General features: G+C 46.8%; 2 protein-coding genes across 9 annotated transcripts in view; both read left to right on the plus strand.

Annotated features, from left to right (window-relative positions):
• MIB2 (MIB E3 ubiquitin protein ligase 2) overlaps positions 1-5,190 on the plus strand; it is a 49,660-nt gene extending 44,470 nt beyond the window's left edge. For all 5 annotated transcript variants that reach the window (XM_074560826.1, XM_074560830.1, XM_074560828.1 and 2 more), the window contains 3 exons: positions 1,171-1,355; positions 2,151-2,216; positions 3,977-5,190. In XM_074560826.1, coding sequence (XP_074416927.1) covers positions 1,171-1,355; positions 2,151-2,216; positions 3,977-4,218 — 493 coding nt within the window. In that variant the 3' untranslated portion in view covers positions 4,219-5,190. The remainder of the gene's footprint in view (positions 1-1,170; positions 1,356-2,150; positions 2,217-3,976) is intronic.
• A 1,330-nt stretch (positions 5,191-6,520) lies between these two features.
• On the plus strand, positions 6,521-26,024 carry MMP23B (matrix metallopeptidase 23B). 4 transcript variants are annotated; one of them, XM_074609583.1, is made up of 9 exons: positions 6,521-6,716; positions 12,954-13,289; positions 16,166-16,311; positions 19,121-19,260; positions 20,510-20,677; positions 22,637-22,801; positions 23,655-23,765; positions 24,754-24,880; positions 25,600-26,024. In XM_074609583.1, exons 2-9 carry the CDS (start codon positions 13,119-13,121, stop codon positions 25,772-25,774), a joined length of 1,203 nt encoding a protein of 400 aa, XP_074465684.1. In that variant the 5' UTR covers positions 6,521-6,716; positions 12,954-13,118; the 3' UTR covers positions 25,775-26,024. The 4 variants fall into 4 exon arrangements, with proteins under 4 accessions (XP_074465684.1, XP_074465686.1, XP_074465683.1 ...); XM_074609585.1 differs by having other exon boundaries at positions 6,646-6,716; positions 20,534-20,677; XM_074609582.1 differs by lacking the exon at positions 6,521-6,716 and having other exon boundaries at positions 12,754-13,289.
• Positions 26,025-26,671: the final 647 nt, after the last annotated feature.

Here is a 26,671-nt window from a genome sequence, read left to right on the forward strand (position 1 = left end):
TCTATGCAGAGAGGAAGTGCAAGAAAAGAGTGGGCACCAGAATCTGCAGAATTTATTCCAGAGCTAGATAAATGTTTGGTTTTCGACTGATAAGAGAAATAGCTGAGAAAATGCCAAAGGGAGAGTAGCAAGTCAAAGATGGCTCTGTCTCAGGTTCTGAGAAACATTTGTTTGGATTTTGACTTTGCAAACGTGAAAGCAGAGTTGTGTTTGATCTGAGGGCACGGACCCACAGTCGTGTTACCGCTGGAGGATTCGGGTGTGTGTCTGCAGAGCTAAGGCAGCCGCTGCAGACCGAGTGCTGCACGCTAGATCCTAAGTACCCGTGGTGTGTCCCAGCGTCGCACGCAGGAGCTGTCAGGACAGGATGGTTACTATACCTTCTTAGGCTGCTTGGTTAGTCTGACTGGAATTAACAGGTCTAGAAGAGGAAGAGTATCTGGGCTTCATGTGCATTTATAACAAAGCTACTGCCACTTTGGCAGGAAGCTAGATAGCATTTTCCTCCCAGAAACTTCCTGGCCTTGTATCAAAAGACCCAAAAGCATCCCTTCGCAATACTCCTAGTGGGCCAGGGATTTTTTGGTAAGTACTTAAGATATCTGGTAGTAAATGACTATCCTTGTCCCATCTGGTCAATCATTAGTCACTCTTGCAGTAGTGACTAGGTGCTTAGGTAGTAGGTCTAGCTAGCAGCTGACTGGCTGGCAGGAGAAGTAATGGGTGGATTGGATGCTGAGGGCTTTGGATTTAGGGCTCATAATGTCAGGACAGAAATCCGAATCACAGACAACCATCCCGGGAACATGCAAATACGGAGGATCCTTAGGGCTTCACTTTTTAAGTAGCTTCGAAAAGCTGACTTCTCCCAGAAGATGGTTATACTGTTGATACCTTACTCTTGCCCTGCAAAAGAGATTTTCAGCTTGTGTAAATATTAGTCATCCCTGGTCTTTCCCTTTCTTTTTAGATAGATCCAGTCAATTCCAGCTACTAGAGGTTCAGCTGGTCCCACTAGGGCAATGAAGGTTCACAAGTTCACGCTACCTGAGCATCTGCTGCTCTGTCCCCATGTGGAGTGTTTGCCAGGGATCAATACGATGTTATTTGGTTGCTGTCGGAGGACCTGGAGTACGTGGCTCAAATTTTATTACGTGTTCACGGTTGCAGGGAACAGCAGGTTTCTTCAGACAGCTCAGCCATCACCTGCAGCCTTCGCCGTGTGCACACCACCCCCAACACAATGACCAACCTGAGTGTCTCCAGTGTGGCAGTCCCCACAGAGTGCCTGGTCTGCTCAGAGCTGGCCTTGCTCATCCATTTCTTCCCATGCCAGCACAGTATTGTGTGTGAAGGTAGGTCCTTTCTGTTTTGGTTTGGTTTTTTTTCCCTTTTTTAATAATTTTTCTTTCCTGTTCCACCACATAGCTTCCCTAGCTGGACTCTCATAAATCAAGCTCTGTTTAGACACAAAGCTATTGTGCTGTTTGTGTCCTGAAACAACCCCAGCAGGATTCCAGCACCACTGTCTTAGATAAGATGTCCAAAGCTATCTATGAAAAGCACAGTGTGCTGACTGTCTGCCGATGAGGATCCCAGGCAGCTTTGCTTGTGCTTATAGATGCCCTGGATAATTCAGGAGGAAAGCCAGATGTTTCGGTTCTAGCTGGCAGTGCTTTATCCATCAAAAACCTCCTAAGAAGGATTTCCCGCTTCTCTGGCTTTTGTTACTAGTTTGCATTTCAGTTGTTTTAATGGCAGCCTGCTCAAACGCGTCAGCAAGTTTGTTATCTCCCCAGGCATTCCCAGGCTGACCGCAGGGAATTCGGTAAGGACTGTATGCCAGAGCTGCATCCTTTTCTCTCAGAGCAAAGGGCTGTTTTGACCCACAGTGCAGCAATTCCAGTAGCACAGAGCATTGGGGCTTTAAAGGTGTTGTATTTGCTACTGGTGTAGGGAAGACTAAAGAGCGAGATGAGGATGTAGCTGAAAAAGAAGGTAGTGTCCTCATTTCCGTGCAGAAGCAATCTCTTAATCACCCAGGGAGGTCTCTGGTTGTTCAAAGCTGATGTTCTTGAGAATGTCATCTTCTTCCCGATTCTGGCATCAATGGGCTTAATTGTAATCTCTTCTTGTGTCGTTCGTGGTAGAATGCTCCAGGAGAATGAAGAAGTGCATCAAATGTCAAGTGACAATAACGAAAAAACTGAAACAAGGTATGTTTTCTATTCCTGCTGGTAAGTGCTGTGGGAAGGGCCCTGCACAGTGTTCGTTTGAGCAGCATCAATAATTTTCAGTGAAATAAGCGTAAAGAAGGGAGTTGATTTTGGTTTGTTTGGGGTTTTTTGGGGGCATGTGTGTGCCTGTTGCATTGACCACCTTTAGAGAGGAAAAGGTAGATTCTCTCAGGTGCCATGGGCCAAGCTCCAGCTGCGTAGACAGGACAGGACGTTTGAGGAAGCTTGTCCTGTGCCTGGCTTATTTTGTGTATTGAAAGCAAGTATTAAGTTCTCCCTGTGTCAGTCTAACCGTTTTCACAGGCAGTGATTTAACAGTGAAAACTTGTGAGAAAGGAAAAATGTACGTCTTCTGAAAGCCTTGCTTTTCCCTTGGCTGAAATCACAGCGTCTACGCAGGGCTGGCATTAGCCAGCTATCCAGGAATCATTGAGCTGGATTGTTTTGATAAAGCTCTTTAGCCCAGTTTTAAACAGGTTGTCTTCTGTCCATGTTACTCAGCATCCAGAGAGGGCAACGTTAGGCATATCGGCGAGCTATTAGCAGGTTTGCACTTGCCTTAGAATTAATGCAGGTTGCCCACTGAAGCTTGTTCCATAGTGGTTGTGAGAGTTGATGTCTTTCTAGCTGAGATCACTCACAGGGCAAGTGCACATGAAAATGAGTTCCACGTCCTGCTGCTCATGGCTTAGCATTGGGGACTCCTTTGTTGGAGTCAGACTGTGGCCTTGTGACTTGGTGCCTGGACAAAAGCACAGGGGAACCAAGAATCTGTCCATGGCATTGAACACCCACAGCTGGCAGGGACAGAAATCCTCTTTGGAACTCCATAACGCAAAAAATAGCAAGCTTACCTACAGTAGGCAAGAGCCTTTGTCTTTGCTACAGACTGGCAAGAAAACAATGATGAGAATTCCAAACGAGACATTTGCACGCAGATTTCTGCTGCAGGAGGAAAATCAAGGTCTCCTGAGAATATCAGCAGGACCTCCGTATCCGTGATGTCTCCAGTGTTTGCCTTTAGCAAGCTCCCTGTCCCCAAACGTGCTTCACCTTTGTGCATTTGAAATCACTTCTTGCACCGCTGAAGTGCAACTAATTCCAGAATGTTGGGGAAAGGGGCATCTGTGCCGAGGTGTAAAGCTGTCTAATCAGAGACGGAGCAGCAGCAGAGGAACAGTGGCTGTATTCAGCTGAAACCAGGAGGAGTCTCTGTACCTAAGCTGGCAGTTGTCCAGGATTTGGGGTTCTTTCAGTTTCATAGAGCTGACGAAATGACTCTATTTGTGTAGCTTCACGTATGAAAAAGTCAACGTAAGTGAACAGGAGGCTGAGAGAACCCAGTACTGATAGCACTGCAAGGATTCCCAGACTAGTATGGCAGAACATCACAACCAGCTTTGAATGTTTTTACTTGAAGGTAGCAGCAGTGTATTACAGAACACCAAGGCAGGACATATCAGACAACGTTTTGTTTCCTTTAAAAAACCCAAATGAACAAACTCAAACAAAACCACACGCACACAAACCAGCTGAGCAACTAAACAGAGAAAGCAACACCGGCAGTCTGTAAAAAGCATAATCTCAGGCTTTTTAGTCGAGGAATCCCTGGATAAGGCGCAGTGAAGAGAGTTTAGTCTGACTTAATTGCTATTCTTGAGGGGCTGAGTCTAATTAAAGAGATGCTGCGTGCGGCAGAGCACAGCAGTGACTAACTCTTCCTGCTCTCCACCCCGCAGACAGCACCGAGGTGGAGTGCAGCCCAAGCTCTGAATCCACAGATCAGAGGAAGCTCATGGAGGAGCTGCAGAGCCGCTACCGGCAGATGGAAGAGCGCATCACCTGCCCTATCTGCATCGATGACCAAATCAAACTGGTCTTCCAGTGTGGACATGGCTCTTGCCCAGACTGCAGCACAGCCCTTACTGTCTGCCCCATCTGCCGGCAGGCTATCCGGGAGAGGATTCAGATCTTTGTCTAAGGATACGCTTGCTTCCCTTCCCATTCCCACCTCCCTCCTTTACTTCCTTTTTGTTTGCATTTTAGATGAGAAGCGCTAGTCAGGCTGGTGTGTTTGGCTACCTGCAAAGCCATCCTGAAAGAGAGGGAAGGAAATAACTGATGTGACTTGGGTGGAGGTGGAGGGAGTTCCCTCTGCTTACGATGTCCGACGGCCAAGGAGCGGTGCTTGAGGGCAGGCAGCCCCCTCGCCCTGTGCTGCAGATCCATCAGAAAGACCTGAAGTGAAGAACACTGACCTACTGAAGGCACAAGAGACTTTCAGACCAGAGGGGAATAGACTTCCATATGCAGAAGCATCCAATGCCAGTGACTGCACCACGTCTGGTGCCCTGCAGTGTCGGGTTTGCAGCCTTGCACTGCTCTGAGGGGAGATGCTGTAAGGAGGACGTACCTTCTACCTTGGCAGGCAACGGCTAGGCATAACGCTTGCACTTCACGCGACGAGATACCAGAGGAGAGCGGTCATGGCATCGGTTCTCCCAGGCGCCTGTCAGTGGTAACGTCCGAAGACACCACGTGCTCTCAACTGGTCCTGAGGGGCTCCACGAGAACTGGGACTGACAGAGGCAGATCTGGATGTAACGAGATCCTAAAGACAGAGTGTGTGCCTTAGAGATAAAGTAGTGAACACTGATTGGAGAAAACATGTTGTTACAACAAATATTTCTAACCTCTAAGTGACACTCTTCTTCCATTATTTTATTTTTTTTTTTGGCACAACAGTGTGTTCAGAGACTCCTGAGCTTTCTATTCATAATGCCAAAGGCAGGTGTTAAATACTCCAATCAAAGTGTAAAGAAAATAAATAGTAATAACTAAGACATGAGAAAAAGGGATTTCATTTTGGTTTCTTTGTTTTGCAGCAAAACTTAATAAAATAAAATATATATTTTCCTGAGCATTAAAATGAATGTACAAACAGTAGCAGAAATACGGATCCAGCTGTATTGTGTTTTCCAACTGTCTGACCGAAGAAATACTATCCACGGAGTCCATCCTGTGAAGTCGCTGTTGGTGGAAGTGGCAGCCTGTAGGGCTGGCGTGCCGTGCGTGTGTATCTACGCGTAGGTGTTTGCGTGTGTGGCGTGTATCTTTAATGACACAATTATACACAAGCGTACTGTTTGTTACATATTGCAAGCAATATTTAAACCAAACAAAAATATCGTGTTCCTCTACTATCTTTGTTCATTAGCAAAGAGGTGGCGAATCTTTTACATAGGTTTTTAACTTTGTGGAATATATGGTAGTTACAGGAATGTTTATTACTTCCTAATCCCTTGGTGTTGCGAGAAAGTCTTGTGTCACAGCCTCTGACTCCTATAGATATTCTTTGTCCAAATATTCACTTGAGGCTGTTACAGTTTCAGTGGATTTTTTTTTTTTAGCTATGAAAATGGATCAGATTTAACCCCTACGTTATTTGGTTGGGTTAGATTTAACACCCAAATAACCTGAAGTTGAATTTCAAAATCGGCTTTGGTAAAAATCAGGGGCGCAGATACTTGTTTCCTGATTTCCTAGAAGTTCATGTTAGTGTAAATTCCTTTGGAATAAACCAGACGTTTCCCCCAAATGTTTGCTGTGCTGTGGTAGGGCAGCGATAGAGAAGTTCTGTGCAAAGGCTGTTTTCAAAAAATACCAGACTGAACCATCTTTATAATGTAGGAGCTGCTTTAACCACTATTTGTTGCAAGTGGATAATTTTCCAGATTATATATTGCCCCAAGTCCATGCTAAGTGTTTTTTGTGAAATAGGGTTTTTTCACAAGCCTCTACATCGAACCCCAAAGCAGTTCACTAAAGGTAAAACCGCTCACTACTTCACCGCGTGTGTTAATTGTCTACGTGTGCTGGCACCTGGGGAAGAGGGGACGGAGGCAGCAAACTCTTCAATGCCTGTTGCGTTATCCGCATCCCTTACACCTAAGGTGCCAGTTTATCCAGGAAAACAACAACAGGGAGCATCTGCTTCATTTTTGTATAATCTACTTGGATGCTAAATGAAGAGAGGCTTCCAAGTGATTATTCTCCCCAAAGGGAAAAAACTGTAGGAAGACTGCAGCCTTCAGCTTCCAAGCTGTGCAGCTGTTGCAAAAAATTGAGATTTATTTATTATTTTTTCCCCCTGGCTAACGAAAAGAGGTTTTGTAGGGAAAGAACTCCTCCCCTCGATTTTAGGTTTTAATCTTTTAAAATGCAAGTTCCGTTTCACGACCTCCTGATCTTGTTTTCCTATCAGCAATTCATTGGGCCAAGTCAGAGATGGAGTTTAGCACCTGCTTAAGAACTACAGAAGTGGTTTGTAAACGCAGCTTTCAGGCGGGGAGTGTGTTCTTTCATCTCCTTTTCCTAGTAAGAAGAAGGGAATTGCGCCACAACGGAGGAGACAGGAGGAGGTCAGTGGAGCTGCAGGAAGAAGATGACGGAAGGCAAGCAGGTGCCCAGCTGTGCCAGGTATGGTTTTGGCAAGCGTCGCCCCCCCGCGACAGGCTCGGCTCCGTGGGAGTCTGAGGCTTTGGAGAAGCGAAGGTGGTTCTGCTGTTTTAACTTTCCCGGTTGGCTGTCCCTCCTTGCTGGTTCATCTTGGCGCTTTAGGGCATGCTCTAGTGGCAGAGATTGTAGGGTGTTGGGGGGGTTTTTTGTTGGTTTTTTTTTTTTTTTGTGTGTGTGTGTGTATGGTTGGACTCAATGATCTCAAAGGTCCTTCCCAACCATGAAGATTCCATGATTCGATGATCTTTAGCTGTAATCCAGCCTGTACTCTCAGCCTGCAAAAGAGTTTCTCTGCTCCAGTCCAGGCTTGAATCTGAAGTACGAGAAGAAAAAGCTGTAGCAAGCAGGAAAAGAGCCACGAGCCCGGACTGAGATTAGGAGCTGCATTAAATTTAGCTGGAGATTACGAGAGAAGAAAGGAAGGGGCAAAGTGGGGGAAGATGTTCCTCCCCTTTCTCCCTTAGCTGCCAGTTGGTTTTCCTGCTGGTTACAGGAATGGCAAGGGGCCGAAGGACACGTCAGAGCCGTAGGCAGTGCTCCTCTAAAGACCAAAGACAAATATTGTCATTAGCTAATCGCTGTGGACAGTGAGTAACTTTCTGCTTGATGTCTCTTACCAGTTGGTCTCTCACAAACGAGACTGACGGGTCTTTGCCAGTGAGCTGGGGAGCTCCTTGCTTTCCCTGGGGCTTCTGCCATCTCCCGAAACGCGGCTCTGTTCCCTGCGGCCGCGTACAGCAACGCTTTTGAAAGGGAAAGATTTCACAGAGTCTTTCTGGTGTAAAACTTTAAATATAAGACGGCAGCTGGTGTCATACTTGGAAATGGGGTTTCTAAAGCACTTCCTTTGGGAGTGTGGCCAGAACTCTGTGTTGCAGACAGCATGATGCTGAGGGAGCGGAGAGAGGGAGAGTCAAAAGGCAGAGTTAGGAGAAGAACCCATCTCTCCTTTGATTATATTCCTACTAGTCCATCCTGCTCCCAGAATTTCAGGAGGATTTATCCATCCACAAATGGATTACAGATTACTGATACAGCCCACCAAAGAGCAACAACGAAAATACCCGCCCAGGGAAGCGATTCTTCCTCCCTTGTGGACACACTTTATTACCTGTGTATTGGGAAAAATTCCTCCCTCATTTCATTCCTGAAATTCTACTCGCTACGTGGCCATGATGGGACTGCTGAGCTTCTGACTGGGGTCAAGACCACGTCTCTGGTAACAAGGTCAGGCCAGTACAGGCACTTCTGGGAGCTGCAGCTCCAAATTGACAGTTAAGCAAAATATTCCGCTTTCTTTGCCAGCTGGAGCAAGCCCTTGTTTTCAGCTCATTTGCCATTCAGCAGACCATGGACTTTTCTAGGAACATCAGCAGATGCTGATCACGAGGGGCTGCACGATAGAAGGTGGGAGAAGGCCTGGGGACTAAAGAACATTCTTATTCTCCCCCTCCCTGGGGAATGCTGCTCCCCGCTACAGCAGATACAAACCTTTTTAGTCCGTGACCCACTGAAAAAGTACAAGTTTCAACTGCCGTTCCCACAGGAACCACGTAAGAATGTTGGGTTGGGGTTTTTTCCCCCCAAGTTGTGAGACGAAGGGATAACTATGTAAGTGCTTTTTAAAATAAGAGCTATATGAGGGTTTGCTAATTCTTTTCACATGGGCCACCAAGGAGCCTGTATGCGGTAAATCACATTCAGCTGTGTGCGCTCCCCCTCCCCGGCCCGTGGCCTGGGTTTGGACTGCTGCCCCAGGGGCGGAACGCCGATGCTCATGCCTTGAGCCCTCAGACACCGTCAGATGTTATGTCCTCCTCCTTTCCCTGTCTTCTCCACCTCCATCTAGAGCTCCCAGTCCACGACAGGGGAAGCTAATGGGAGCAGTTTGTTCCAATGCCGAGTAATACGCGCTTAATCCATGAAATACATAAGAGGTTTCGTGAGAGGCGAGATTAATTTTGGATGGTCAGGCAGCTCCAGCTGTAGCACTAGTGGTTGCTGTCTGCGTAGTGTGTCCCAGCACGAGTATAGATACGTGGGAATTGTTCTTGTGTCGTCCTGGGGGCTCGAGGGAAGCGGTGCCAGTGGGATTCCCGGGCTGGCACTGGGGCTAACTCTCCTCTTAAACGTGGCAAACGTAGCAGAGGTAACCATTTAGAAACAGCGCTGAAAGTAACTTTTAATGTTAACAACCCTGAATAAAGGGGAAGAGAAAAATGCTAAGAGTAATCCACAGAAGTGAGAAAGTATTTATTTTTGAGCTAAAACTTGCCCTTGGGAACGCAGCCATATGGTGTGCGTTATACGGCAGCCCCTCTTTAAACTAAACATTTCAGCAATTAAGACTGAAAAGAGCAAAGCAAGACTGAGGTGATTTAACAAGGAGAGTGCGTTGTGCAAATGATCCAATCCTTTATGTTCTCCATAGTCTCTAGCTGACCATTGTAGGTTTTATGGGTGGGTTTTTTTTCATTCCCTTCTGACAGATGCTTTTTCATGTGACATTAGTTGCAGGCGCAGACCTCGGGATACGTGTCCCTGACTGTTTGCTGGTCACTGCTGCTGACAGCATGAAGACAAAGCAGAGTCACTTCTGTCCCCTGCCTTCCTTTCCTGTTCCCCGTGACGCCATATGGATTCCCTCAAAGTGTAATGTGTTCCATTGCTTTTAGACACTGTACAGAAACCAAAGCCAGGAATGTTTTTCTGTCCAAATATAGTCAGGATGACAGTTCCCGCCTGCAGTCCAAACCAAATATCCGCGCTTGAGAACCCGAGACCTCTAAAATTCATCAGGACTCCGAAGTCACAGCAGCAGCTCTCTGCACTTGTATAAAAGCAGCCGTCAGGGCCCCAGGCTGCCTGGTACAGCACGGAGAATATTTCCAGCTATTGGAAAAGACAGAGATAAAACTTTGAAGTTCTGACTAACTTGGCAGAGGGCAACACTGGCTCCCAGAAAGGAGTCTGGGGAATTGTCTGAAGCATCTGAGAGAGGCTTAAATTCTGACAAGTGCTGTAGATCTGAGGCCGCTGATGGCTGCATTTAAGAGTCCTTTAAGCACAAGTATCTCTTGGGAAGCTGTGATCTTCTTAACCTAGGGCAGGGAACATGGATGGAATATCAACAGATGTGCACTCTGGTCCTTATAATCCTTAAAATAGCTACATAAGAGAGCCGTGCTTGAAATTTAACAACCACAGTATTCATGAACTAAGTATAAACCTGAAATTTTGCTTTTTACCAGCAGCGGCACTGGGGATTCTGGCCAGAGGTTGTGCACCAAGGAATCCAGATGCACGGTGACTTTATCAGAAGCATCGTTAGTGTGCACAGCATTGAGTTCACGCGTCTCCCTTAGCTCCGCAAGTTGCATCTGTAAGTTCTGAATACCTCAGCGTAAGAGCTTTCCTCATCTGACTCTCATTGCCATAATAACCGAGGTTTGTCTTGGCCTTACTGCTGAGCTGGTTTCTGAGCAAATATTTGGCTTAGATTTTAGAAGTTTTGAAAGCGTTCTGCAGCCAGTGGTCTGATGAAGTTGGATGCACAGGCACTGTATTTCCACGTGGATGGGCGCGGGGCATTCCCAGCGTACGGGGGGAAGCAAACAATGTGCTTTCCAAGAACCCCGGCTCGCTCTCTGCCGATCCATCAAGGTAAAACCTTCTCTCTACCTTGGCAGGGAAGCAGGATCCTAAATGTCACAGAGGCCGTGAATCATCTCTGCAGCTAAAGATTCCCATTCACCCAGCAGCCGCGGGGCAGGAAGATGAATGGCCAATGTACAGTATGGTCTCTTTCCCATTCAGAATACTTCAGTAACTCACGGAAAAAGCCTTGGCTGTGCTAACCTTTAGTAGCTGCACAAATAAGTATTCGGAAACAATGAGGTCCTCAGGAATATGCTTTTACTACAGCTCTAGATACTAACCTTTGGGGGTGGTGTCTGAGCCGCGGTGTATTTTACAAAAACCTTGACTTTCTTTATGTTGGGACAATGGAAGTTCTTAGTTCCCTTGGGCTAGGTGGTTGTGCGCGTTTTTAATCTATGCCTTAAAACTCGGGTTCACGTAGTCATCTTCAGGAACAGCAAGGCACTAACTGGGTGCTTCGAAGCTTTCAGGTTCCTGCTCTGCAAGGTTCTGTGCTCGACCTCAGGCAAGTCTTTTCTCCTGCAATTAAGACAATATGGTCTTAACCTGTAAGGCGCAGGTAACAGCACTGCCCTGCCCTCAAGACTGGTGTGAGATGAAATGCTGCGAGTGACTGGGAGACGCTCAGATACTCTGGCAAGCGTATGGTGCAAAAGTTAAAATCTTTTTCAAACGCTGCTGACTCTTACCAGCCGCATGAAAGGCGGATGCACTTAATGCCATTACACAGTTCCATGACTGAAACTCAGTGTTCTTCCAGCGCTGTGTTCGCTGGCTGTATTTTTCTGCCGAGCCAGTACTGCTGTACTGGAGAAGAGCTCTTGGCTGAAGTTTTCGAGCCCCATTCCAAGGCAGGTTTTCACTTCAAGGCTCCCTTCTCAATCAGCCTCTCTGCAGATGCGTTCTCGTCTACAGACTGAAAGAAACTTATTCGGGGGACTTGAGGCATTGATAAGTTTAGGAGTGTGTCGTTACCAGTTTCTCACTTCATACTGTGGTCTGCGGCTTAAACCACAGACGGAGGTGCATTTGCACCGCTCTTCAGAGCTCCGAACAAAGCGCTTTTTCAGAGGGCTCGTGGACAAGGATGTCTCACTCTGCCAACTGTGCTGCAGGGGAAGAGGTGTAACTATCCCTAGAAAGTCATAGCTAACGGCTGAGATGAGCCAATATCTCAGACTGCTGCTGTTGACTGCTTTGATCCAGAGGAGTTAGAGCCTTGTACCCTTGCTTTCTGCTCTTCCTCCTCCTCCTGGTTCCAGCTTGCCTTTGTAATTCTATCCATAACTTCCCTCCACGTTACTCCTTATTCTCTCCTTCTCCCAGTACCTGAACAACTGCCACACTTTGTCTGTTCTCTGCAGAAAGCACGTTTTTTTTTCTCTGGGGGGAAGCTTAGTGAAAATTGAAAAAGAAAATTTTCGTGAAATTGTACACAGACTCATTGGGCAAATTTATTCTGACTTGTTTAAAAGTTCCCGGACAGCTTTAGTCTGAAAATACATGAAACTTATAAAATGTCGCAAGCTTGATTATGAACTAGGGGAAAAAAAAATTCAAATGAAACCATTTCTCATTATTAAAAGCGCAAGAAGTTTCTGAAACCTTTCAAATGCTTCAGATATTCCCTGGAGACGTTTTATACTGGCTGGCAACAGAACTGCCCCCTCCCCGACACTGGTTTGCGAAACTGGGAGATTGCACGGTTCCTTTTCCTCTGCCTGGGCACAGCCGTTCAGCTGAGGACACCCCGGATCAGGAGCGCTGAGTATCCAGTGCCCAGTGACCAGGCAGAAAAGCGCAGCTGTTTCTGAAAACTTGAGATTTTTCTAGGTAAGCTTTCTAAAAAGTCCTGAACTGACTTCACGTCTGCAGCCTGGAGGTGCCTCAAAGAACCTGACAGCTTCAGACAAACCGACCGCTTCTCCACGTCAGCCTGTCTGAGGTGCTCAAGCTGAGGTACCCCAAATCGGTGTGATTCGGAACATACTTCTCTTTCTCAGCGTGATCCCTCCTTGCTGGGTAGCTGCCAAGGACACAAGAAGTTTGCAGGTCCCTTGCCAGGCTTCACGGAAGAGGGAGCTGATGTTTACTTTTATGTGAGTTTGTAAACTCCCGGAGCAGAGAAGCCCTGCCTGCTCCTTCACAGCATCTCCCTCTCATTCTGCTCCCGAGGACAGCCCCTGACAAATGACAGCTCTTCCAGCATTAAGCATCCCTAAAGAAACATTCCAGGGGCGTGATGCTGGCTTCTGGAGTCCTTTTTCTGCCCCCTCCCCCGATTTTTTTTTTTTTTTTTTCTCATTACATAAAGCTGACAACTGCAGATCTGTCCTCTGTTGATCACACAGTCAAAGAAAAGAGTTCACGTCCATCCCAGCTTGTTTCACTTTGCTGCTTTTCCTCCGCCAGCCCAACTTTCAGCTGCAGTAATATGATACACTTGGCTGAGCCTGAGAGAATCTTTGGCACACTGGAAAGAGGCTCAATGTAAAGTCTACATTTTTTTTTTTTATTATTTTTTTTATTATTTTTTAGGGCTTTTTGAAACTCTAGTGATTCTGCACGGCTTTGGCAGCAACTGCGGGGCTACTCACAAATGCTCCAAATGCAACTGTGAGCAAAAAGGATTAGCAGTGCGTTCTGTGAAGAGGATGTCTTAGTGTCTGTCGCGTCTCCCTCTAAAAAGTATTAAAGAACGACATGGATCAAGTCGAACAACTTTCTGCAAAGGGAAGGAAGAGCCTCCTCTTAGTTGATAAGAAAAAGAGCAATGGCTGTAGAACCGTGGTGGGATTTCTGTGCCTATTCCCCGCGGTGGCTTTGCTGGCCGCTGTGGGAGACCCCGCTGGAGCTGCCCTTCAGGAAAGCCAGGTAGGGGGAAGGAGCTAATTCTCAAATGCTCGAAAGGGGAGTGGGGACATCACGTATTTGCGCCTGTGTATTCTTTTTAGAAGACGGATAAATTCAGGAAACAATCTAAACAATACGTAAAGAACTGTTAAGGCAACAGGATCTGTTTGTGGCTGTTTGAGTCCCTTTTTGCAAAGGACCCTAAAAGGTAATTATGCATCAGGTAGAGTCAGGTTATTAGAGAGGTGTAAGCAGCTTGCAGACAACCAAACAGGGAATGCACAAAAGATTTGGGTTGTTTTCCCTTAGAGCTTTGTTTATTTTTCCGAGCACCTCTGCGTTCCCAGCCTAGGGTGATGTGGCATGCATATATTCAGATTTCCGAAGCAGCTGAGCTTTCCAAGGAACTCTGGAGTCGGGGCTCAGTCTGTGCAAGATCTGAGCTGGGAGTTAACGCTGGACCTGCAGAAACTATTAGCTGATATTAACTCTCTTTCAGATTCCGTCCATTAACGAGATGCTGGGATGGACTGGTCAGGGGGAGCTGTAGCAAGGCTCTGGGACTCTCAGAAGCTGATCTTAATTTTTGCTTATAGCTTAATTTTACCTTTTAATTTCATAAAAAACCCAATCTTATTTAAGTGCTGGCATCCTCTCCTGCTGTTTGTGTTTATGAAGATCCGGGCAATAGCACCCCTCGTTTGCCTGACACGCTCAGGGCTATTATTGATTGGCACCAAGTCGCAGAGTTATGTTAATGTTTAGTTTATGAAAGAGGAACTGCGTGACTAGCAGAGAGAGAGGGGAATAAATTACATTCGTTACAACTCCATGAAATAAATTAATGGAGGTCTGACTGTGCAGGGCGAACAATGTAGAGCAGGGATGTTGACCGGGGTCTGCCATTATATCTGTTGGTGTCTTGCAGTTGGGAGAGAGTTGAAGCACTGGCCCTTCTAGTGCTTCCCAAGCTTTTTGAATGTTTGAGCCCTTCACCCGCAGTCGAATAGGTTTCCTCCTGGGAGCGCCTGACCAGTTCCGAGCATTCCCATACTCTTGGTTCTTTGGCATCCAGGCAGATCCTTTGATCCACTGTGAAAATTTTAACGAGGTCATCCCATTTCTGTCAGAATCCTACATCTGAGCTACAGCCTATGTGTGGTACCCACCCTTCCCCAGGGCATTTTGCAACGCGTTCTTAATTAAAACCATCCTGTTGCAGCCGTGGCAGGTAGAACAAAGACTGAGCAGAACGTTTGAGCGAGAGAACTCAACCCTCTGCACCTCCCTTGACCTAGTGACTGGCTCAGATACGGGTTTCGGTGATTGCTGTTGGGCCCCAGTCAGCCTTACTTTGTTTTCTATTTTGAGGATAAGCTCACTAGGGACACAGACTTTTTTTTTTTTCTTCTTTTCGTCCCCCGTGCTTGTTCAGCACTTAACAGCCTTAGGGTTTTAAGCTCAACGGCTGTAGAAAAGACAGTAATTTTCCTCCCTTGGGGCTGCAGGAGTTTTCCTTGCAGAAGGAGAAGCCAGTGGGCTGTTTCTGACTATCTAATTCTCCTCTGCTGATACCCAGGGGGCTCTGAGAGCCTCAGGATTTCACCCTGCGCTGGTGTAATTTAATATGGAGACTCCGCTGATTTCGAATTGTGAGTCAGACCCACAGCTGAGCGGGAAGACTAAAAGACTGTCCTTCTAGGAAAGAAAGACGCTGAGATTAGAAGAAGCTAGAAGCTCGCGTGGTTTGCAGACAGAGCCGGAGAGACGGGTTTCCTGTTAGGACAGAGTCCCTCAGCCTCCACCAGGCAGGGCTAGCTGTAGTCAGGGAGAGATGGTGGTGATTTGGGCAGTGTCTGGCAGCTGTTGCTTCCAGCTTCGTGTCTTTTCTTGCCGTTGGCTCGCTGTGAGAGCAGGGATGTGCTATTTTGACTCTCGGGGCCTCAGCTCTTCCATGAGTGAAATAAAGACAGCTCTTGCTTTCAGTAGAATGTGCTGTGAGGCTGAACAAACTCCTCCTGGCGCAGCTTTTGTAACGTTGCCACTGTAAATATCACTTAGTAAGTGTCTTGGTGCCTCAGGAGCAAAGACAACCCAGAGATAGTCCGTGTCTTAGTCCTGAAAAGGGGAGGCAGAGTGGGGAGAATTCCAGACAACCGTGTTGGGTCCCATTCCTTGGCCTCCATTACTCAGGACTAAAAGGCCTTTACAGTTTGAGTCAGACCTGTCACCCAATTTGATGTCTCTTACTGTATGATGGCATTAAATGCACTCCAGGGTTTCCAGCGCTCCTGTTTACTTTGAAGGCATTTCAGACTTTCAGATCCACGGTGCGGCTTTATAAAGAGCTCTCTGCACAAAGGCCTGCCTGTTTTACTCATTTGTCCAACATTTCATTTCTTCTGTGGCGAGGCTGGAGAGCAATAGCAAAGTGAAAAGGAAATGAAAACTTTCCAGGAAGAGCTGCAGCACTTGCCGTGGCCAGAAGCCTCCTGAGGCCCGTTTCTGCTCCGTCTGCCGCACTCCAAGAGCAGAGCGGAGGGGCCGCAGTGCCCTAGTCTGGAATTACGCAGCAGCTCGAGGGAGCCTGCAGCGCTGATCCTCTGTGATCCAGCGTTGAGGACTGCTGCTCCCTTCCTTCCCCGGCATGTCTGATCTTAGACGCGCCCCGAGAACCCCTCACACTGTAGCCCCTCTTTTGCTCTGCCTTGCTTCTGTTCGGCACTCGGAACATTCGTACTTTGCAAATCACTCACCAGCTGATGCACTAGTCTTGTCTCCTGGACGCCCATAAGGGAGTACCAGTTGTGCTGCCCAGCGTCCAGTAGTTTTTCTTTTATGCTCTTCAGTCCTGCAGTCTCTCCCATCTCTTTCAACCCCCTGTTTTGTCTTTTAAGGAAGATGCCACCTCACCTGGTCTTCGTGGAGGGAGTGCCTCTGCTTTGCATGGTCCAGCTTTCCCACCTCGGCCTCCAGCACGGAGAAAACGATACACGATCACACCAGGGCACTTGAAATGGGACCACTTCAACTTGACATACAAGTACGGACTTGCAATGGCTGTAAGAGTTACCATTTTCTAAGTGACGCTGGGGCCTGAGTTTTTCCTGCCGTGGGTACAGATGTTAACCGTATCAATATTGCTGATGCATTTGCTAGTGAAGTAGCTGCCAAAGCCACTCTGAAGTAGGAAAAACGCTACACGTCTCACCTCAGCCGTGGCTCGCGTGAAGCATTGTCGCCGCATTAGAAGCGAGTAGCACCTATGGCTGCTACTTATAGTAAAACTAAGTGTTGGGGGCAGGTTCAGGCTGCCCAAACTGGGGACTTCCCTCAGAAGGTCGTGAATTGAATGCTAACTCTGTCGCGTTGGTATGTTTAAGAGACCTCCCTATGAACCTAAACCATCACTGAGAGCAATCTTTGTTGAAAGGTTCCGTGATTTCAGGAGGACAGAGCTCTGTTGGTGCTGAGTGCTTTTAGGAATCTCTGCCGGTTCTCTTCTGGAAAGGATGACAACGCTTAGATTGCTAACTAATAACTAACTAATAAACAATAAAAAGCCCTTGTCAATTCTAGGGTGAGTGAACGTTAACCCTAGTATTTTCAGACATTTCTGCCACGGAAAAGTGGCTGTCCAGGTTACTGATTTCCAGCGGGGTTTGCCACTGCTCAGAGCCCTGCGGCGTTTCAGCGGTACCGTACAGCTGTAGAGTGGTTGGGTTTTGATATGATGGAGCTGTGTAAATAAACGTGCAATGCCAGGACTACTTTCAAGAAGCAGGCTGTTCAGAGCCAAAGCTGATGGAGCCCTATGGATTTTCACTCTGAACTGTTTCTCGTTGCCGTCTGGCCCTGCTGCTGCTGCTGGCACAAGGCAATGTCAGTCCTGTTTGGTGTTCAGCCTGGGAGCAGCTCTCTTCCTTACTTTAGTAGTGGATGAACAGCCCTTAAAACTGTCCAGTGCGATCCTGAAAAGATGCTTTTTCCCTCTGGGAAAATTTTAGTAGCATTGTTGAATGTTTTTCAGGAGAGCTAGCGTGAGCTCAGACAGAACAAGGTTCAGGGAATCCCCTGGGAAACGGTTTCATAAGACAAGTGCTAACAGGTAGACTCAGACTGTCACGGCAAACCTCAGACCAGCAGGAGTCCTGGGGGTTTGACTGAAGAAAGGCCTGTTGTTGGCTCCTGGCTGAGAGTCTGAGCCTTCCTGGAGACGCAGGAGCCAAATCAGGGGTTTTTTTTGATGTCTTATGTGATTACAAAGGCCCTTTTACTGTGGCTCCTAACTCCAGCCCCTCCTGACTTTAAGGTACGGAGCAAGCCCCAAACCTGACCTCTCAAGAGCGCTGCAGTCACTAACTGTTAAACCGCAGTGGTGTGAACGGCAGGTCACGCTGGATTTCTGAAAACACCTGAAAGCGGCCTCCGGCAGCAGCAATGTGTGGTGCAGCTTTCTGTTGGCGTTGGGCTGAGGACATGGTGATGGAGCTGTGAGGGTGTCTCTCCCGCTCTGGCTCTGTCACGCTGACCAGCCTGTGACTGAAACGGGTGGCAGGGTTTTCTGTCACCAGCGCACAGGAGAGGAAAGCGTTCTGAGCTGTTTGCAGTGGAGGTGAGGAGGGGCAGCGGGGTGCGCAGAAGGACAGCAGCAGTTGTGTCTCTCCGAGAGCCCTGCGCTAACCGCTTTCTTCTCCCCAGAAGCAGGAGGGGGAGTATCTCCAGGTCACCAAATGCAGGCCGGGAAGATAATTTGGGAAGTGCGGCTGATGCTGCAGTTACCTCTGTCCTCGAGGTAGCTCTCACGCCGTCGGTTACACCAAAGTCCCGTTGCAGCTGTCACTGCCCCTATTTCTCGATGGGTGGTGGCGGTTGCGTTGTTCGGCGGGTGATGCCGCAGTGCTGCTGGGGACGAGCTGGCAGCCCGCCGGACGGCAGGGGGTAGCTCTGCCTGTAAGGACAGACAAAGAATGAGCGGGTGGCATGAACCTGACTCCTTCACACTGAGCAGAGAACATCTATCTCCCTTTACGCTCATCCCAAACAGGCAAAGCCTCGTGATAGTCTTAATTGTCCAGGTTTACACTTATTAACAGCCTGGCTTGATACGAAACCTTCTGCTCCCTTTAGGATGTGCTGGGACGAAGGGAGAACATAAAGAGCGTAGCTAAAACACAGCCAGAGGGGATAGCAGAATATACACAACTTTCCCCAATTGCTACACTTCAGGCAATTTCCTGAATGCAGATCTTCCTTTGGGACAAGGTAAGTTTCTAGGAGCCATAGTACGTTTCCATGGTACAAACAGGGGTTCTGCCAGCCTGCACCAGTAGTTTTCTTCCAGTTCGGCTGTATCAGTACCTGCGGCCTAAGAAAAAAACCCTCTCTCAAGTCTCTCTCCCAAGTGATGAGATTTTTTTCAAAGGAAATAACTTGTTTTACTATCAAACCTTTGATAGTCTTTGAACTCTCTTTCCAAAGTTCTATTGAGAGTATTATAATTCAGTGTGTGCACGTACATTGTCGCCCAAGCGTTAGGCATTGGAGTTACCTGTTGCTGAAATGCAGTTGTTTCCTCTTCTAGAAGCGCTGCACAACTTTTATCCTAACAGATGTGCTTGAGGAGGGACAAAAGCTGTAGTCCAGAACATATGATTGTAAAGGATATCAGTAATATATTAGCCCCTGTGGGGGGTTTACTAAATATTCTCAATATCCAGTTCAAGCTAATCCTGTTTTGAACATGCTGGAGTGAATGGAAAGACCCGACTGTCTGCTGCAGCCTTGAGAGCCTCCAGCTGATGTTTGAGAAGGGAAGAGCATTTTCCTGAAGCCGTTGTGTGTTCCTACAGGATCCTGTCCTTCCCAAGAAACCTCATAAGCGCCAGGGACACGCGCAAGGGGCTGGCGGCTGCGTTCCGAATGTGGAGTGAAGTTTCACCGTTCAGCTTCAGGGAAGTGCCACGCCACGTAGCTAGTGACTTGAAAATAGGTAAGACTGCGCGGGCTTCTGCGCTGACAGGACCCGGCCTTGTACGTTAAATCCCCCGGGGGCTTGCAGAGGTTCGGTACGTAAACCAGGAGTTCGGAGGCAGGAGACAGTCCTCTCTTCCTCTGTGGACTCAGCAGGGCCTCTTGGGCAGGGACTGGGGCATCGTTTGTCTTTAGTCAGGTAGACAAACTACGTTTAGTTGCTCTAAGGAGATGTTAATGTCATAATTAACACTTTCTGTGAATCTTGCGGTTGGGAAGCTTTAGGTATTTGACAAGAACTAACCCTCAAATGCTGTTGGGACAGGATTATCTCTGTTCCACAGCTGGGGAAACCGGGTATCAAAAGGTGAAATGACACATCCAAGGTCACACAGAGCCAAAGAGCAGGTGACGGATTCCAGGTTGTTTATGGTTTTAGTCTCCCTTTTGTTGCTCCTGTTGAAGCATCATCTTTTCTTCTGCCCTCCCTCTTCTCCCCTTCCTTCTGCCCCTGTATCACTACACAGTAGTTACATCCGAGTTTCTCAGGCCTAGAAAAATGTCAGTGCTGAGGCGTTATCTGCTCAGTCTCAACTCCAGATGTAAATTCTTCCTGGGATTTATGGCCTGTGTGAAATAATTATTTCCTGTGCAGATGGCAAGATTGAGATAAGTAGCAGATTTACCGCTGTTTCGCAACATGCTCTTCGCTCTGCTGTCGCATGACGCTCCGTACAAGCACACGATGCCCCTTCCCAGGGCCCGTCCCATGTCCACATGGGAGCCCCAGGTGGCCCAGTTCCCGCGGGCGCAGGGCACGCTGCGATGCTGCTGTGATGCTAGCAAAAAGCCAGCAAGCTGCCATGACTCTAAGGCTCTTTATTTATGTTTAAAATGGCAAAATGACATCCCGGGGTTACCATCTCAGTGTCCAGCTACTCTCCAAAAAAAAAAAAAAAAAAAGAAAAAAGTTTCCACGTGATGTTGCAAAAAGAGCTCAGCGTTCCTTTCTGAAAAGTAGGCTCATTGTGTCCCTTGGACACGGCTCTAGGGTGTCCAGGGTCATCACAGGGCCAAGCATATTTCGCATCACATGGCCATCCTTCCTGACAATCGCTTTCCATTTATTTTTCCTTTTGTGGCTCTGTAGGTTGTGGGATACCATACGAGATTTTTTTTTTTTTTTAGTAAACCACAGGTTTACAGATGACCGTGTCCTGGCTGGGCTTGCCCTGCTGGACATGCTACATCTGCTGCTTTTTTCACAGGCTTCTACTCTATCAATCACACAGACTGCCTGGAGTCGCTCATTCACCACTGCTTCGATGGAACAACAGGGGAGCTTGCCCATGCCTTCTTCCCACCCAACGGGGAAATCCACTTTGATGACCACGAATATTGGATACTGGGGAATACCCGGTTCAGCTGGAAAAAAGGTAACGCGTGTCTCAGGGAACACATAATTAATGCCTGCGGGATTTAGAGTTTAGTTCTTCTTCTGGGATTTACCGAGTATGGGAAAGAGACGACAGAAAGGGTTGTGATTTTCTGTGAATTTTGGAAGTCGTTGGTTTTGCTGTCAAGTGGCTGAACCGCTGTAAGGGACCGTATTTGGTGGCAGCACCATTTCTTTCCAAATAGTTCAGTGGATTTAGTCGGTAGTTCAATAATTACATGTGGCTCCTGCCCAGGCAGGCGCATCTCTGAGAAGGGCCCTGGTGTATCACTTCTGCTTGCTGGCGCGGCTGTTTACATTTGAGTTTTCCTGGGCCTGTGGTCATTTTTGGGTTTGTGGGCACCTACAAACGTCTGTTACTTATAGCTCGGAGGTTTCTTTCTTCTGGATTTTTTGTTTTTAAGCAATATCAAAACTTAACTTTAAATTAAAAGCAGATGGTCCCTGGCTAACTAGCACATTCAGTTTGTATTATATGACCAACGCAGTACTTTTTTTGAAAGTAAAATATTCTGCTTTTCAAAAATAAAAAGAGAGATTTTAGATGACACAGAGGGGCTTCTGCCTGTCTTGTTTCCCACAGCACAGCAACAGAGAAGATCCAGGGACAAAGACCTAGGAGAGATGATTTTTAAAGCAAGAATGTCAGTGTGTATTAAGAAAAGAAGGGGTCAGATTATGTTTTGTAAAATACTCAGCTTTGAGAAGATGCCCTTCTCCATCGAACTTCTGAAGCCTGCTAACTATATCAAATGGCAGTGTTTGTCAGGGACAATAAAAACCAGCGAGTTTGTCTGGTAACAAACCTGTGCCTCGAAGTTAGAGAGCCGTCAGGGAACAACGGCCTCTCCCAGCCTGTGCTTTTCTGCGAGCAGCTGTTGGAACAAGCACAGACACTTGCAAAGCTTCTTAGCAAAGTTTTGCTAAGATTATGGAATAAACGAGAGTCCTGAGTGCCAGCTCTGCCCTGACTTTCCTTCGTGGCAGTGTAACTCCATTCTTTTATATGGAGAGGGACGTTGATTTGCATACAATTCCGTCACTTTGAGAAGTAGTGCTAACACTTCTGACTTAGAAGGCCAGTGTGAGACTGAGACGATTAACGCTTGCCCACAATGGCTGCCGCTCTTTCCAAAGCGGAATTGGCCTTCTTTAGCGGCATAACGGAGGATGGGAACAAAATAGAACAAAATTATTGTTCTTCCAAGTCACGTCAGAGAGATTTAGCAGAAGTATTTAAGAGCTCAAAAAAATCCACCCACTAGGGATTCCTGTTTAATGTACTGATAAATTAAGCTCATGTGCAAGCTACCCCTTTCAGATGCTTTCTGTCCACAAGCAGTTGGATTTAACGCAGGAATTGTGAGTTTCCTGCAGCCTGTAATTGTGCAAGATATCAAGACAGGTGTCGTAATAACAGCTCTTGTGACTCAACCTTCAGCTAAAATCCATCTCTGCTGGACACAGGCTCCAAGATGCTCCCGAGAAACTTGAGTTGGACCTGTAGGCTGTGGGGGATGCAGGGGTCAACTGGAGGCTCTTTCAGACTGGAATATTCCAGCTGATTCCAGCAATCTCACTCCCAGCAGCCATTTCCAGTCTCAGCTCAGGGCTCTGGGAACAAAGTTAGCAGGAAGCTGACGTGAGCGAGCGAGCATCACACAGGGCACTTGCCTTCATTTCAAACATTGCTCTTTCAGAGCACTCTTCCTGTTCTCTGGCATTGCTGCTCTCTGTCCCGCTGTTTGAAATTAGAAGCATGCGGAAATAATTAGCTCGTCTATTTGCATCCAAGCAGCTACAGGGAAGATGAAACTGGGGCAACCTTTGATAAGACCGTACCCTCCTAGTGCTAAAAATATATCCCCCTGGTTTTACACCAGGATTAGCAAATGTACTTCACCACACAATGCCAGCTGCTTTTCCGTTTCTCTTCCAGGTGTTTGGCTGACAGATCTGGTCCATGTGGCAGCTCACGAAATAGGACATGCCTTAGGACTCATGCACTCCCTCAACCCCAACGCCCTCATGCACATCAACGCCACGCTGACTGGGAAAAAGACCATCTCTCAGGATGAAGTCTGGGGAATTCACAGGCTTTACGGTAAGGAAGGTGGGGTTGTGCTCTGGGCTCCTCCCTATAAGGAACTTTTCCCTAAAAGTGTCAGTTGGATCCTGTGGAGCTCTCATGGCGTTACACCCTCACTGTAAGGCAGCGAGCAGTAAGGAGGAATCTTACTCCTTTTTTTGCGAAGTAGAGCTAAAATGAGGTGTGGCACCGTCAGTTTCCAGCACTACTAGCTTCGAATGTGATAGACAGGCTGGAAATCTTACAGGTGTGGTGCTCCCACCTCCCCAGAGCTGGGGGGGGGGGGTGTCAGGTCCACGGCCTCGGGCTGCTCTGAGCCGCTGCAGCAGAGGCACGGGCAGCCCAGCCCCGCAGCCAGCTCCAGGCACCGACTCTGCACCTCTTGTACTGCGGCTTGTACAAGAAAAGAAGGTTAATTTTACCTGTGGAGAGCACTGACTTGTACATTTGCAAGCATCAAGTGCACAAAGGGAAAGGAAAAGCTCGCACGCAACGGAAGGGGGAAGGCAACAGCGGTTAATTACTCTCTTGGCTGGCCTCGGATGGATTAATACAGGATAAGAAAACTCTCTGCAAACCAAACAGGCTCTGGCAAGATTCTCTTGAGCTCTGACACGTTTACATGCTGCTCTTCAAACATTACCTAGGGTAGGACTTAGAAATAGCAACCCTTGAATCACTGATGCCACTGCATGAAAGTAGCTCAACATCCAGCCCCCTGCTGCTCTATTTATGGTGCCCCTGCTCTAGATTCCGCCTCAGCTCTACCGTAGGCATTGAGCAGTCTGATTAGGTGAAATGTCAGTTGGCTTCTGAGAAGGAACAGTCTAACCCCATCTCTCTAATGCCTTGTTTCCTTCTGTTTCAGGCTGTAAAGACAGATTATTTATGTGCCCATCATGGGCACAAAAAGGATTCTGCGAGAAACGCAGGAAGTTGATGAAAAAGCACTGTCCGTCTACCTGTGACTTCTGCTACGGTACCCAACTTCTCTTCTGGGGTTCGCGGTGGGGTTTGCACAGAGGGAGGAGGTAAAAGTTAAGCAGCGTTTGCTGCAGGGATAGGCAGGGTCTTAATTCCTGTGGATGCACATGAGTGGCCCCATCCAGCTCTGAGGAGAAGCGTAGCAGAGATGGCATCTTATACGTTTGAGCCAAGATAAAAGCTTGGAAATAGGAAGCAGCGTTTACGTTTAAACATTTGTGGACTAGAACATTAAACTGTCCCATTCTTCTCTAGTTCAACTGAACCGATAATAGGGAGTTTCTGAAAGCACAACTGCTCCCTGCACCTCAGGCTGCTTCCCTTTTGGACCCAGCTGAGGAAGCGAGATGCTGATGAGTCAGATTCAGAGATAAGAGATGCAGTACAGTTCCTGATGCAGTGATGGGACATGAACAAGACAAATGACATGTCAGGCACAGCTGGACTTGAGCTGCTCAGCAGAAAAGGAGATAAAGTATGTTAATCACCTTAATCTAGTCTCTGTTTTATGAATCCAGATAAGTGACTAATGCAGGATCAGGTCGTTACTGCAGCTGTGGAACTAAGCTTCAGATAAATACCTACCCACCTTAAGATGTGCCACAGAACTCGTACCCTCTTTCTCCAGTACAGAGGTATTTTTTTAGACCAGATTCATGCAAAGATGCGGTCACATAATTACAAACCCATATATTCCAAGGGAGTGTTCATACACTGAACATATACTCTTCCATATATATGAAACGGGCAAGTTGATTTTTACTCATCTCTGTAAGTCTATATGCCATGAAATTGTTATCTTGATATATGAATGATGTTACGCGTCCATCCAACAATTGTTCAGTAGGAGGTGTTTTTAAATTAATACTTTTGAGATTCCTTAGTTGATAATGTAATTCCATGAAAGTGTTTTGGAATGACTAATGCTTGATAATGAGATATGCTAACGTTTGCCATTTCTTTCTCTCGCCTCTGCTGGACAGAATTCCCATTTCCAACAGTCCCCCCTACTCTGCCCCCGCCAAGGACAAAAACCAAGACTGTTTCTGAAGGCAGGAATGTCACCTTCCGCTGTGGACAGAAGATAATTCATAAAAAAGGCAAAGTTTAGTAAGTGCTCTATCATTTATTCCAGTCCTTTAGGAGACTTTGCAGCTTACATACCCAAAAAGGATGTGGAAGTCTGACAGAACAGCGTAAATAAGACTGCAGTTTATCTTCTGGGGCGTCACTGTCTCATTTGGCACCCAGCGTAGAAAGAGGGGTGGCTGGTTAACTGTGAGAAGGGAGCGTGCAAATACCGTTCATAACACTGCAAAGCATTTAGTCTGAAAGCAGAGCTATCGGAGAGGAGCAAGCTGAGTCAAAAAAGGATAAAATCCAATTTACATATATATATATATACACAAAGGTAATTCTTACCACCAACTTGAATTCCCTGGCCCATATTCTGCAAAAAAAATAGTCTAAATTTACCCTTTCAGTTATTAGTTTGTTAGCTTTTACTAACGTAAAAGCATGTTATTTCTGGATGTATCTAAAATTGAGAGAGATATGCCCAAGTCCATGGGTTAGTTGAGACTGAGGACTCAAATTCCCTTAAACTTTCGGTAAGTTCAAGCTCCTAAATGTCTCCAGATAGTGCCCCATTATAACTGCCATTGTCTACCTGAAATAGATAGTAAAACTTCACTGTTTTGTTGCTGATATCCCATCTGTGCTGTACACAAGCAAAAGTTAGCAAGAGAAGGAAGAACCACTAGCACATAGTGCATTGTACTGGACGTTTCGTAGTTTAACTCCTATTATTTTTTTTTTTCTTATGACAGCTGGTATAAAGATAAGGAGCTTCTGGAATACTCATATCCAGGTTACTTATCCTTAAACGAAGATCACATGAGCATCATTGCAAACGCAATTAATGAAGGAACTTACACTTGTATAGTAAAGAAAAAAGAAAGAATCTTGACTACTTATTCCTGGAGAATCAGACTGAAGCACTAACAAGGCCCCTGGAATAAGCACTTCAGTTACTGCTAGTTCTGTTTCAAATTCAAAATGTTTCTTTGGCATTTTATATTTAATCTCCAGTAGTGCAATGGAACTTCTGAAGCGGCTGCTTCCATACCTTGGCCAAAAGAGACTCTGAGACTTGATTACTGGAATGTAAAACTTTTCCAAATTAGTTTTAATGATAAAGAATTTATCAAATATGTGCTGTACAGAGAATTAAATTTTTTTTTTAAAAAGTAAAGTGTCAGATGTTGCAGTTAAACTATGTGGATCCCTGCAGACGGCTGAAAAACAAGAACATAACTCCTCGTCAAACAAACGAGTGAACAGATCGATGGCGCGGCTGTGTCGCAATGGAGGCAGAGGTACTGTGGAAGGAAAATGATCAGTTACGCTCTGTAAGTGTTTTGCTGTCATTTCTTAAGTCCTGGTGCATAGCACTAGAAGAACTTCTAAAAGAGTGTAAGACCTTAGAGTACTTTTACTTGTCAGAAGGAGGATGTAGGGTCATAACAAACCCTCTCCAATTACTCCATGCCACATTTCGACATGTTCGGTTCAAGTATCCACAGAACATGGTTTTCCCCCCAGCCTCTTTCCTGTGGTTTGTATTTATTACTGGTGTAATCTTATCCCAATAGACTGTTTACCTCCATCAGCAGCTCCTCAGAACTTCTCCTTTAGGTGTCTGATCAATAAGCTTCTCAACTCCTTCAACAGAGATGAGGTAATTTCCACCGCTGGCCTCCCTCAGTCACCCAAACGAGGAAGTAAACGTGCCGCATCCAACAGGAAAATCGCATTAATATCAGCAGGCGAAGCCTGGTGCACTCCAACGTCTACAGCAGCGGAGCATTCGTTTGCACATCTCAGAATCCCTGGCAGTCT

This window comes from Larus michahellis, chromosome 16 (genome assembly GCF_964199755.1).
Source record: "Larus michahellis chromosome 16, bLarMic1.1, whole genome shotgun sequence".
NCBI classification, from domain to species: Eukaryota; Metazoa; Chordata; class Aves; order Charadriiformes; family Laridae; genus Larus; species Larus michahellis.

Excerpts from the sequence above, each read along its gene's own strand:
- MMP23B (XM_074609583.1), top strand. The coding sequence starts at position 13,119 with ATGGATCAAGTCGAACAACTTTCTGCAAAGGGAAGGAAGAGCCTCCTC. Across the intron at positions 20,678-22,636 it reads CCGGTTCAGCTGGAAAAAAG|GTGTTTGGCTGACAGATCTG; the intron begins GTAACGCGTGTC and ends TTTCTCTTCCAG. Across the intron at positions 23,766-24,753 it reads TACCTGTGACTTCTGCTACG|AATTCCCATTTCCAACAGTC; the intron begins GTACCCAACTTC and ends TCTGCTGGACAG.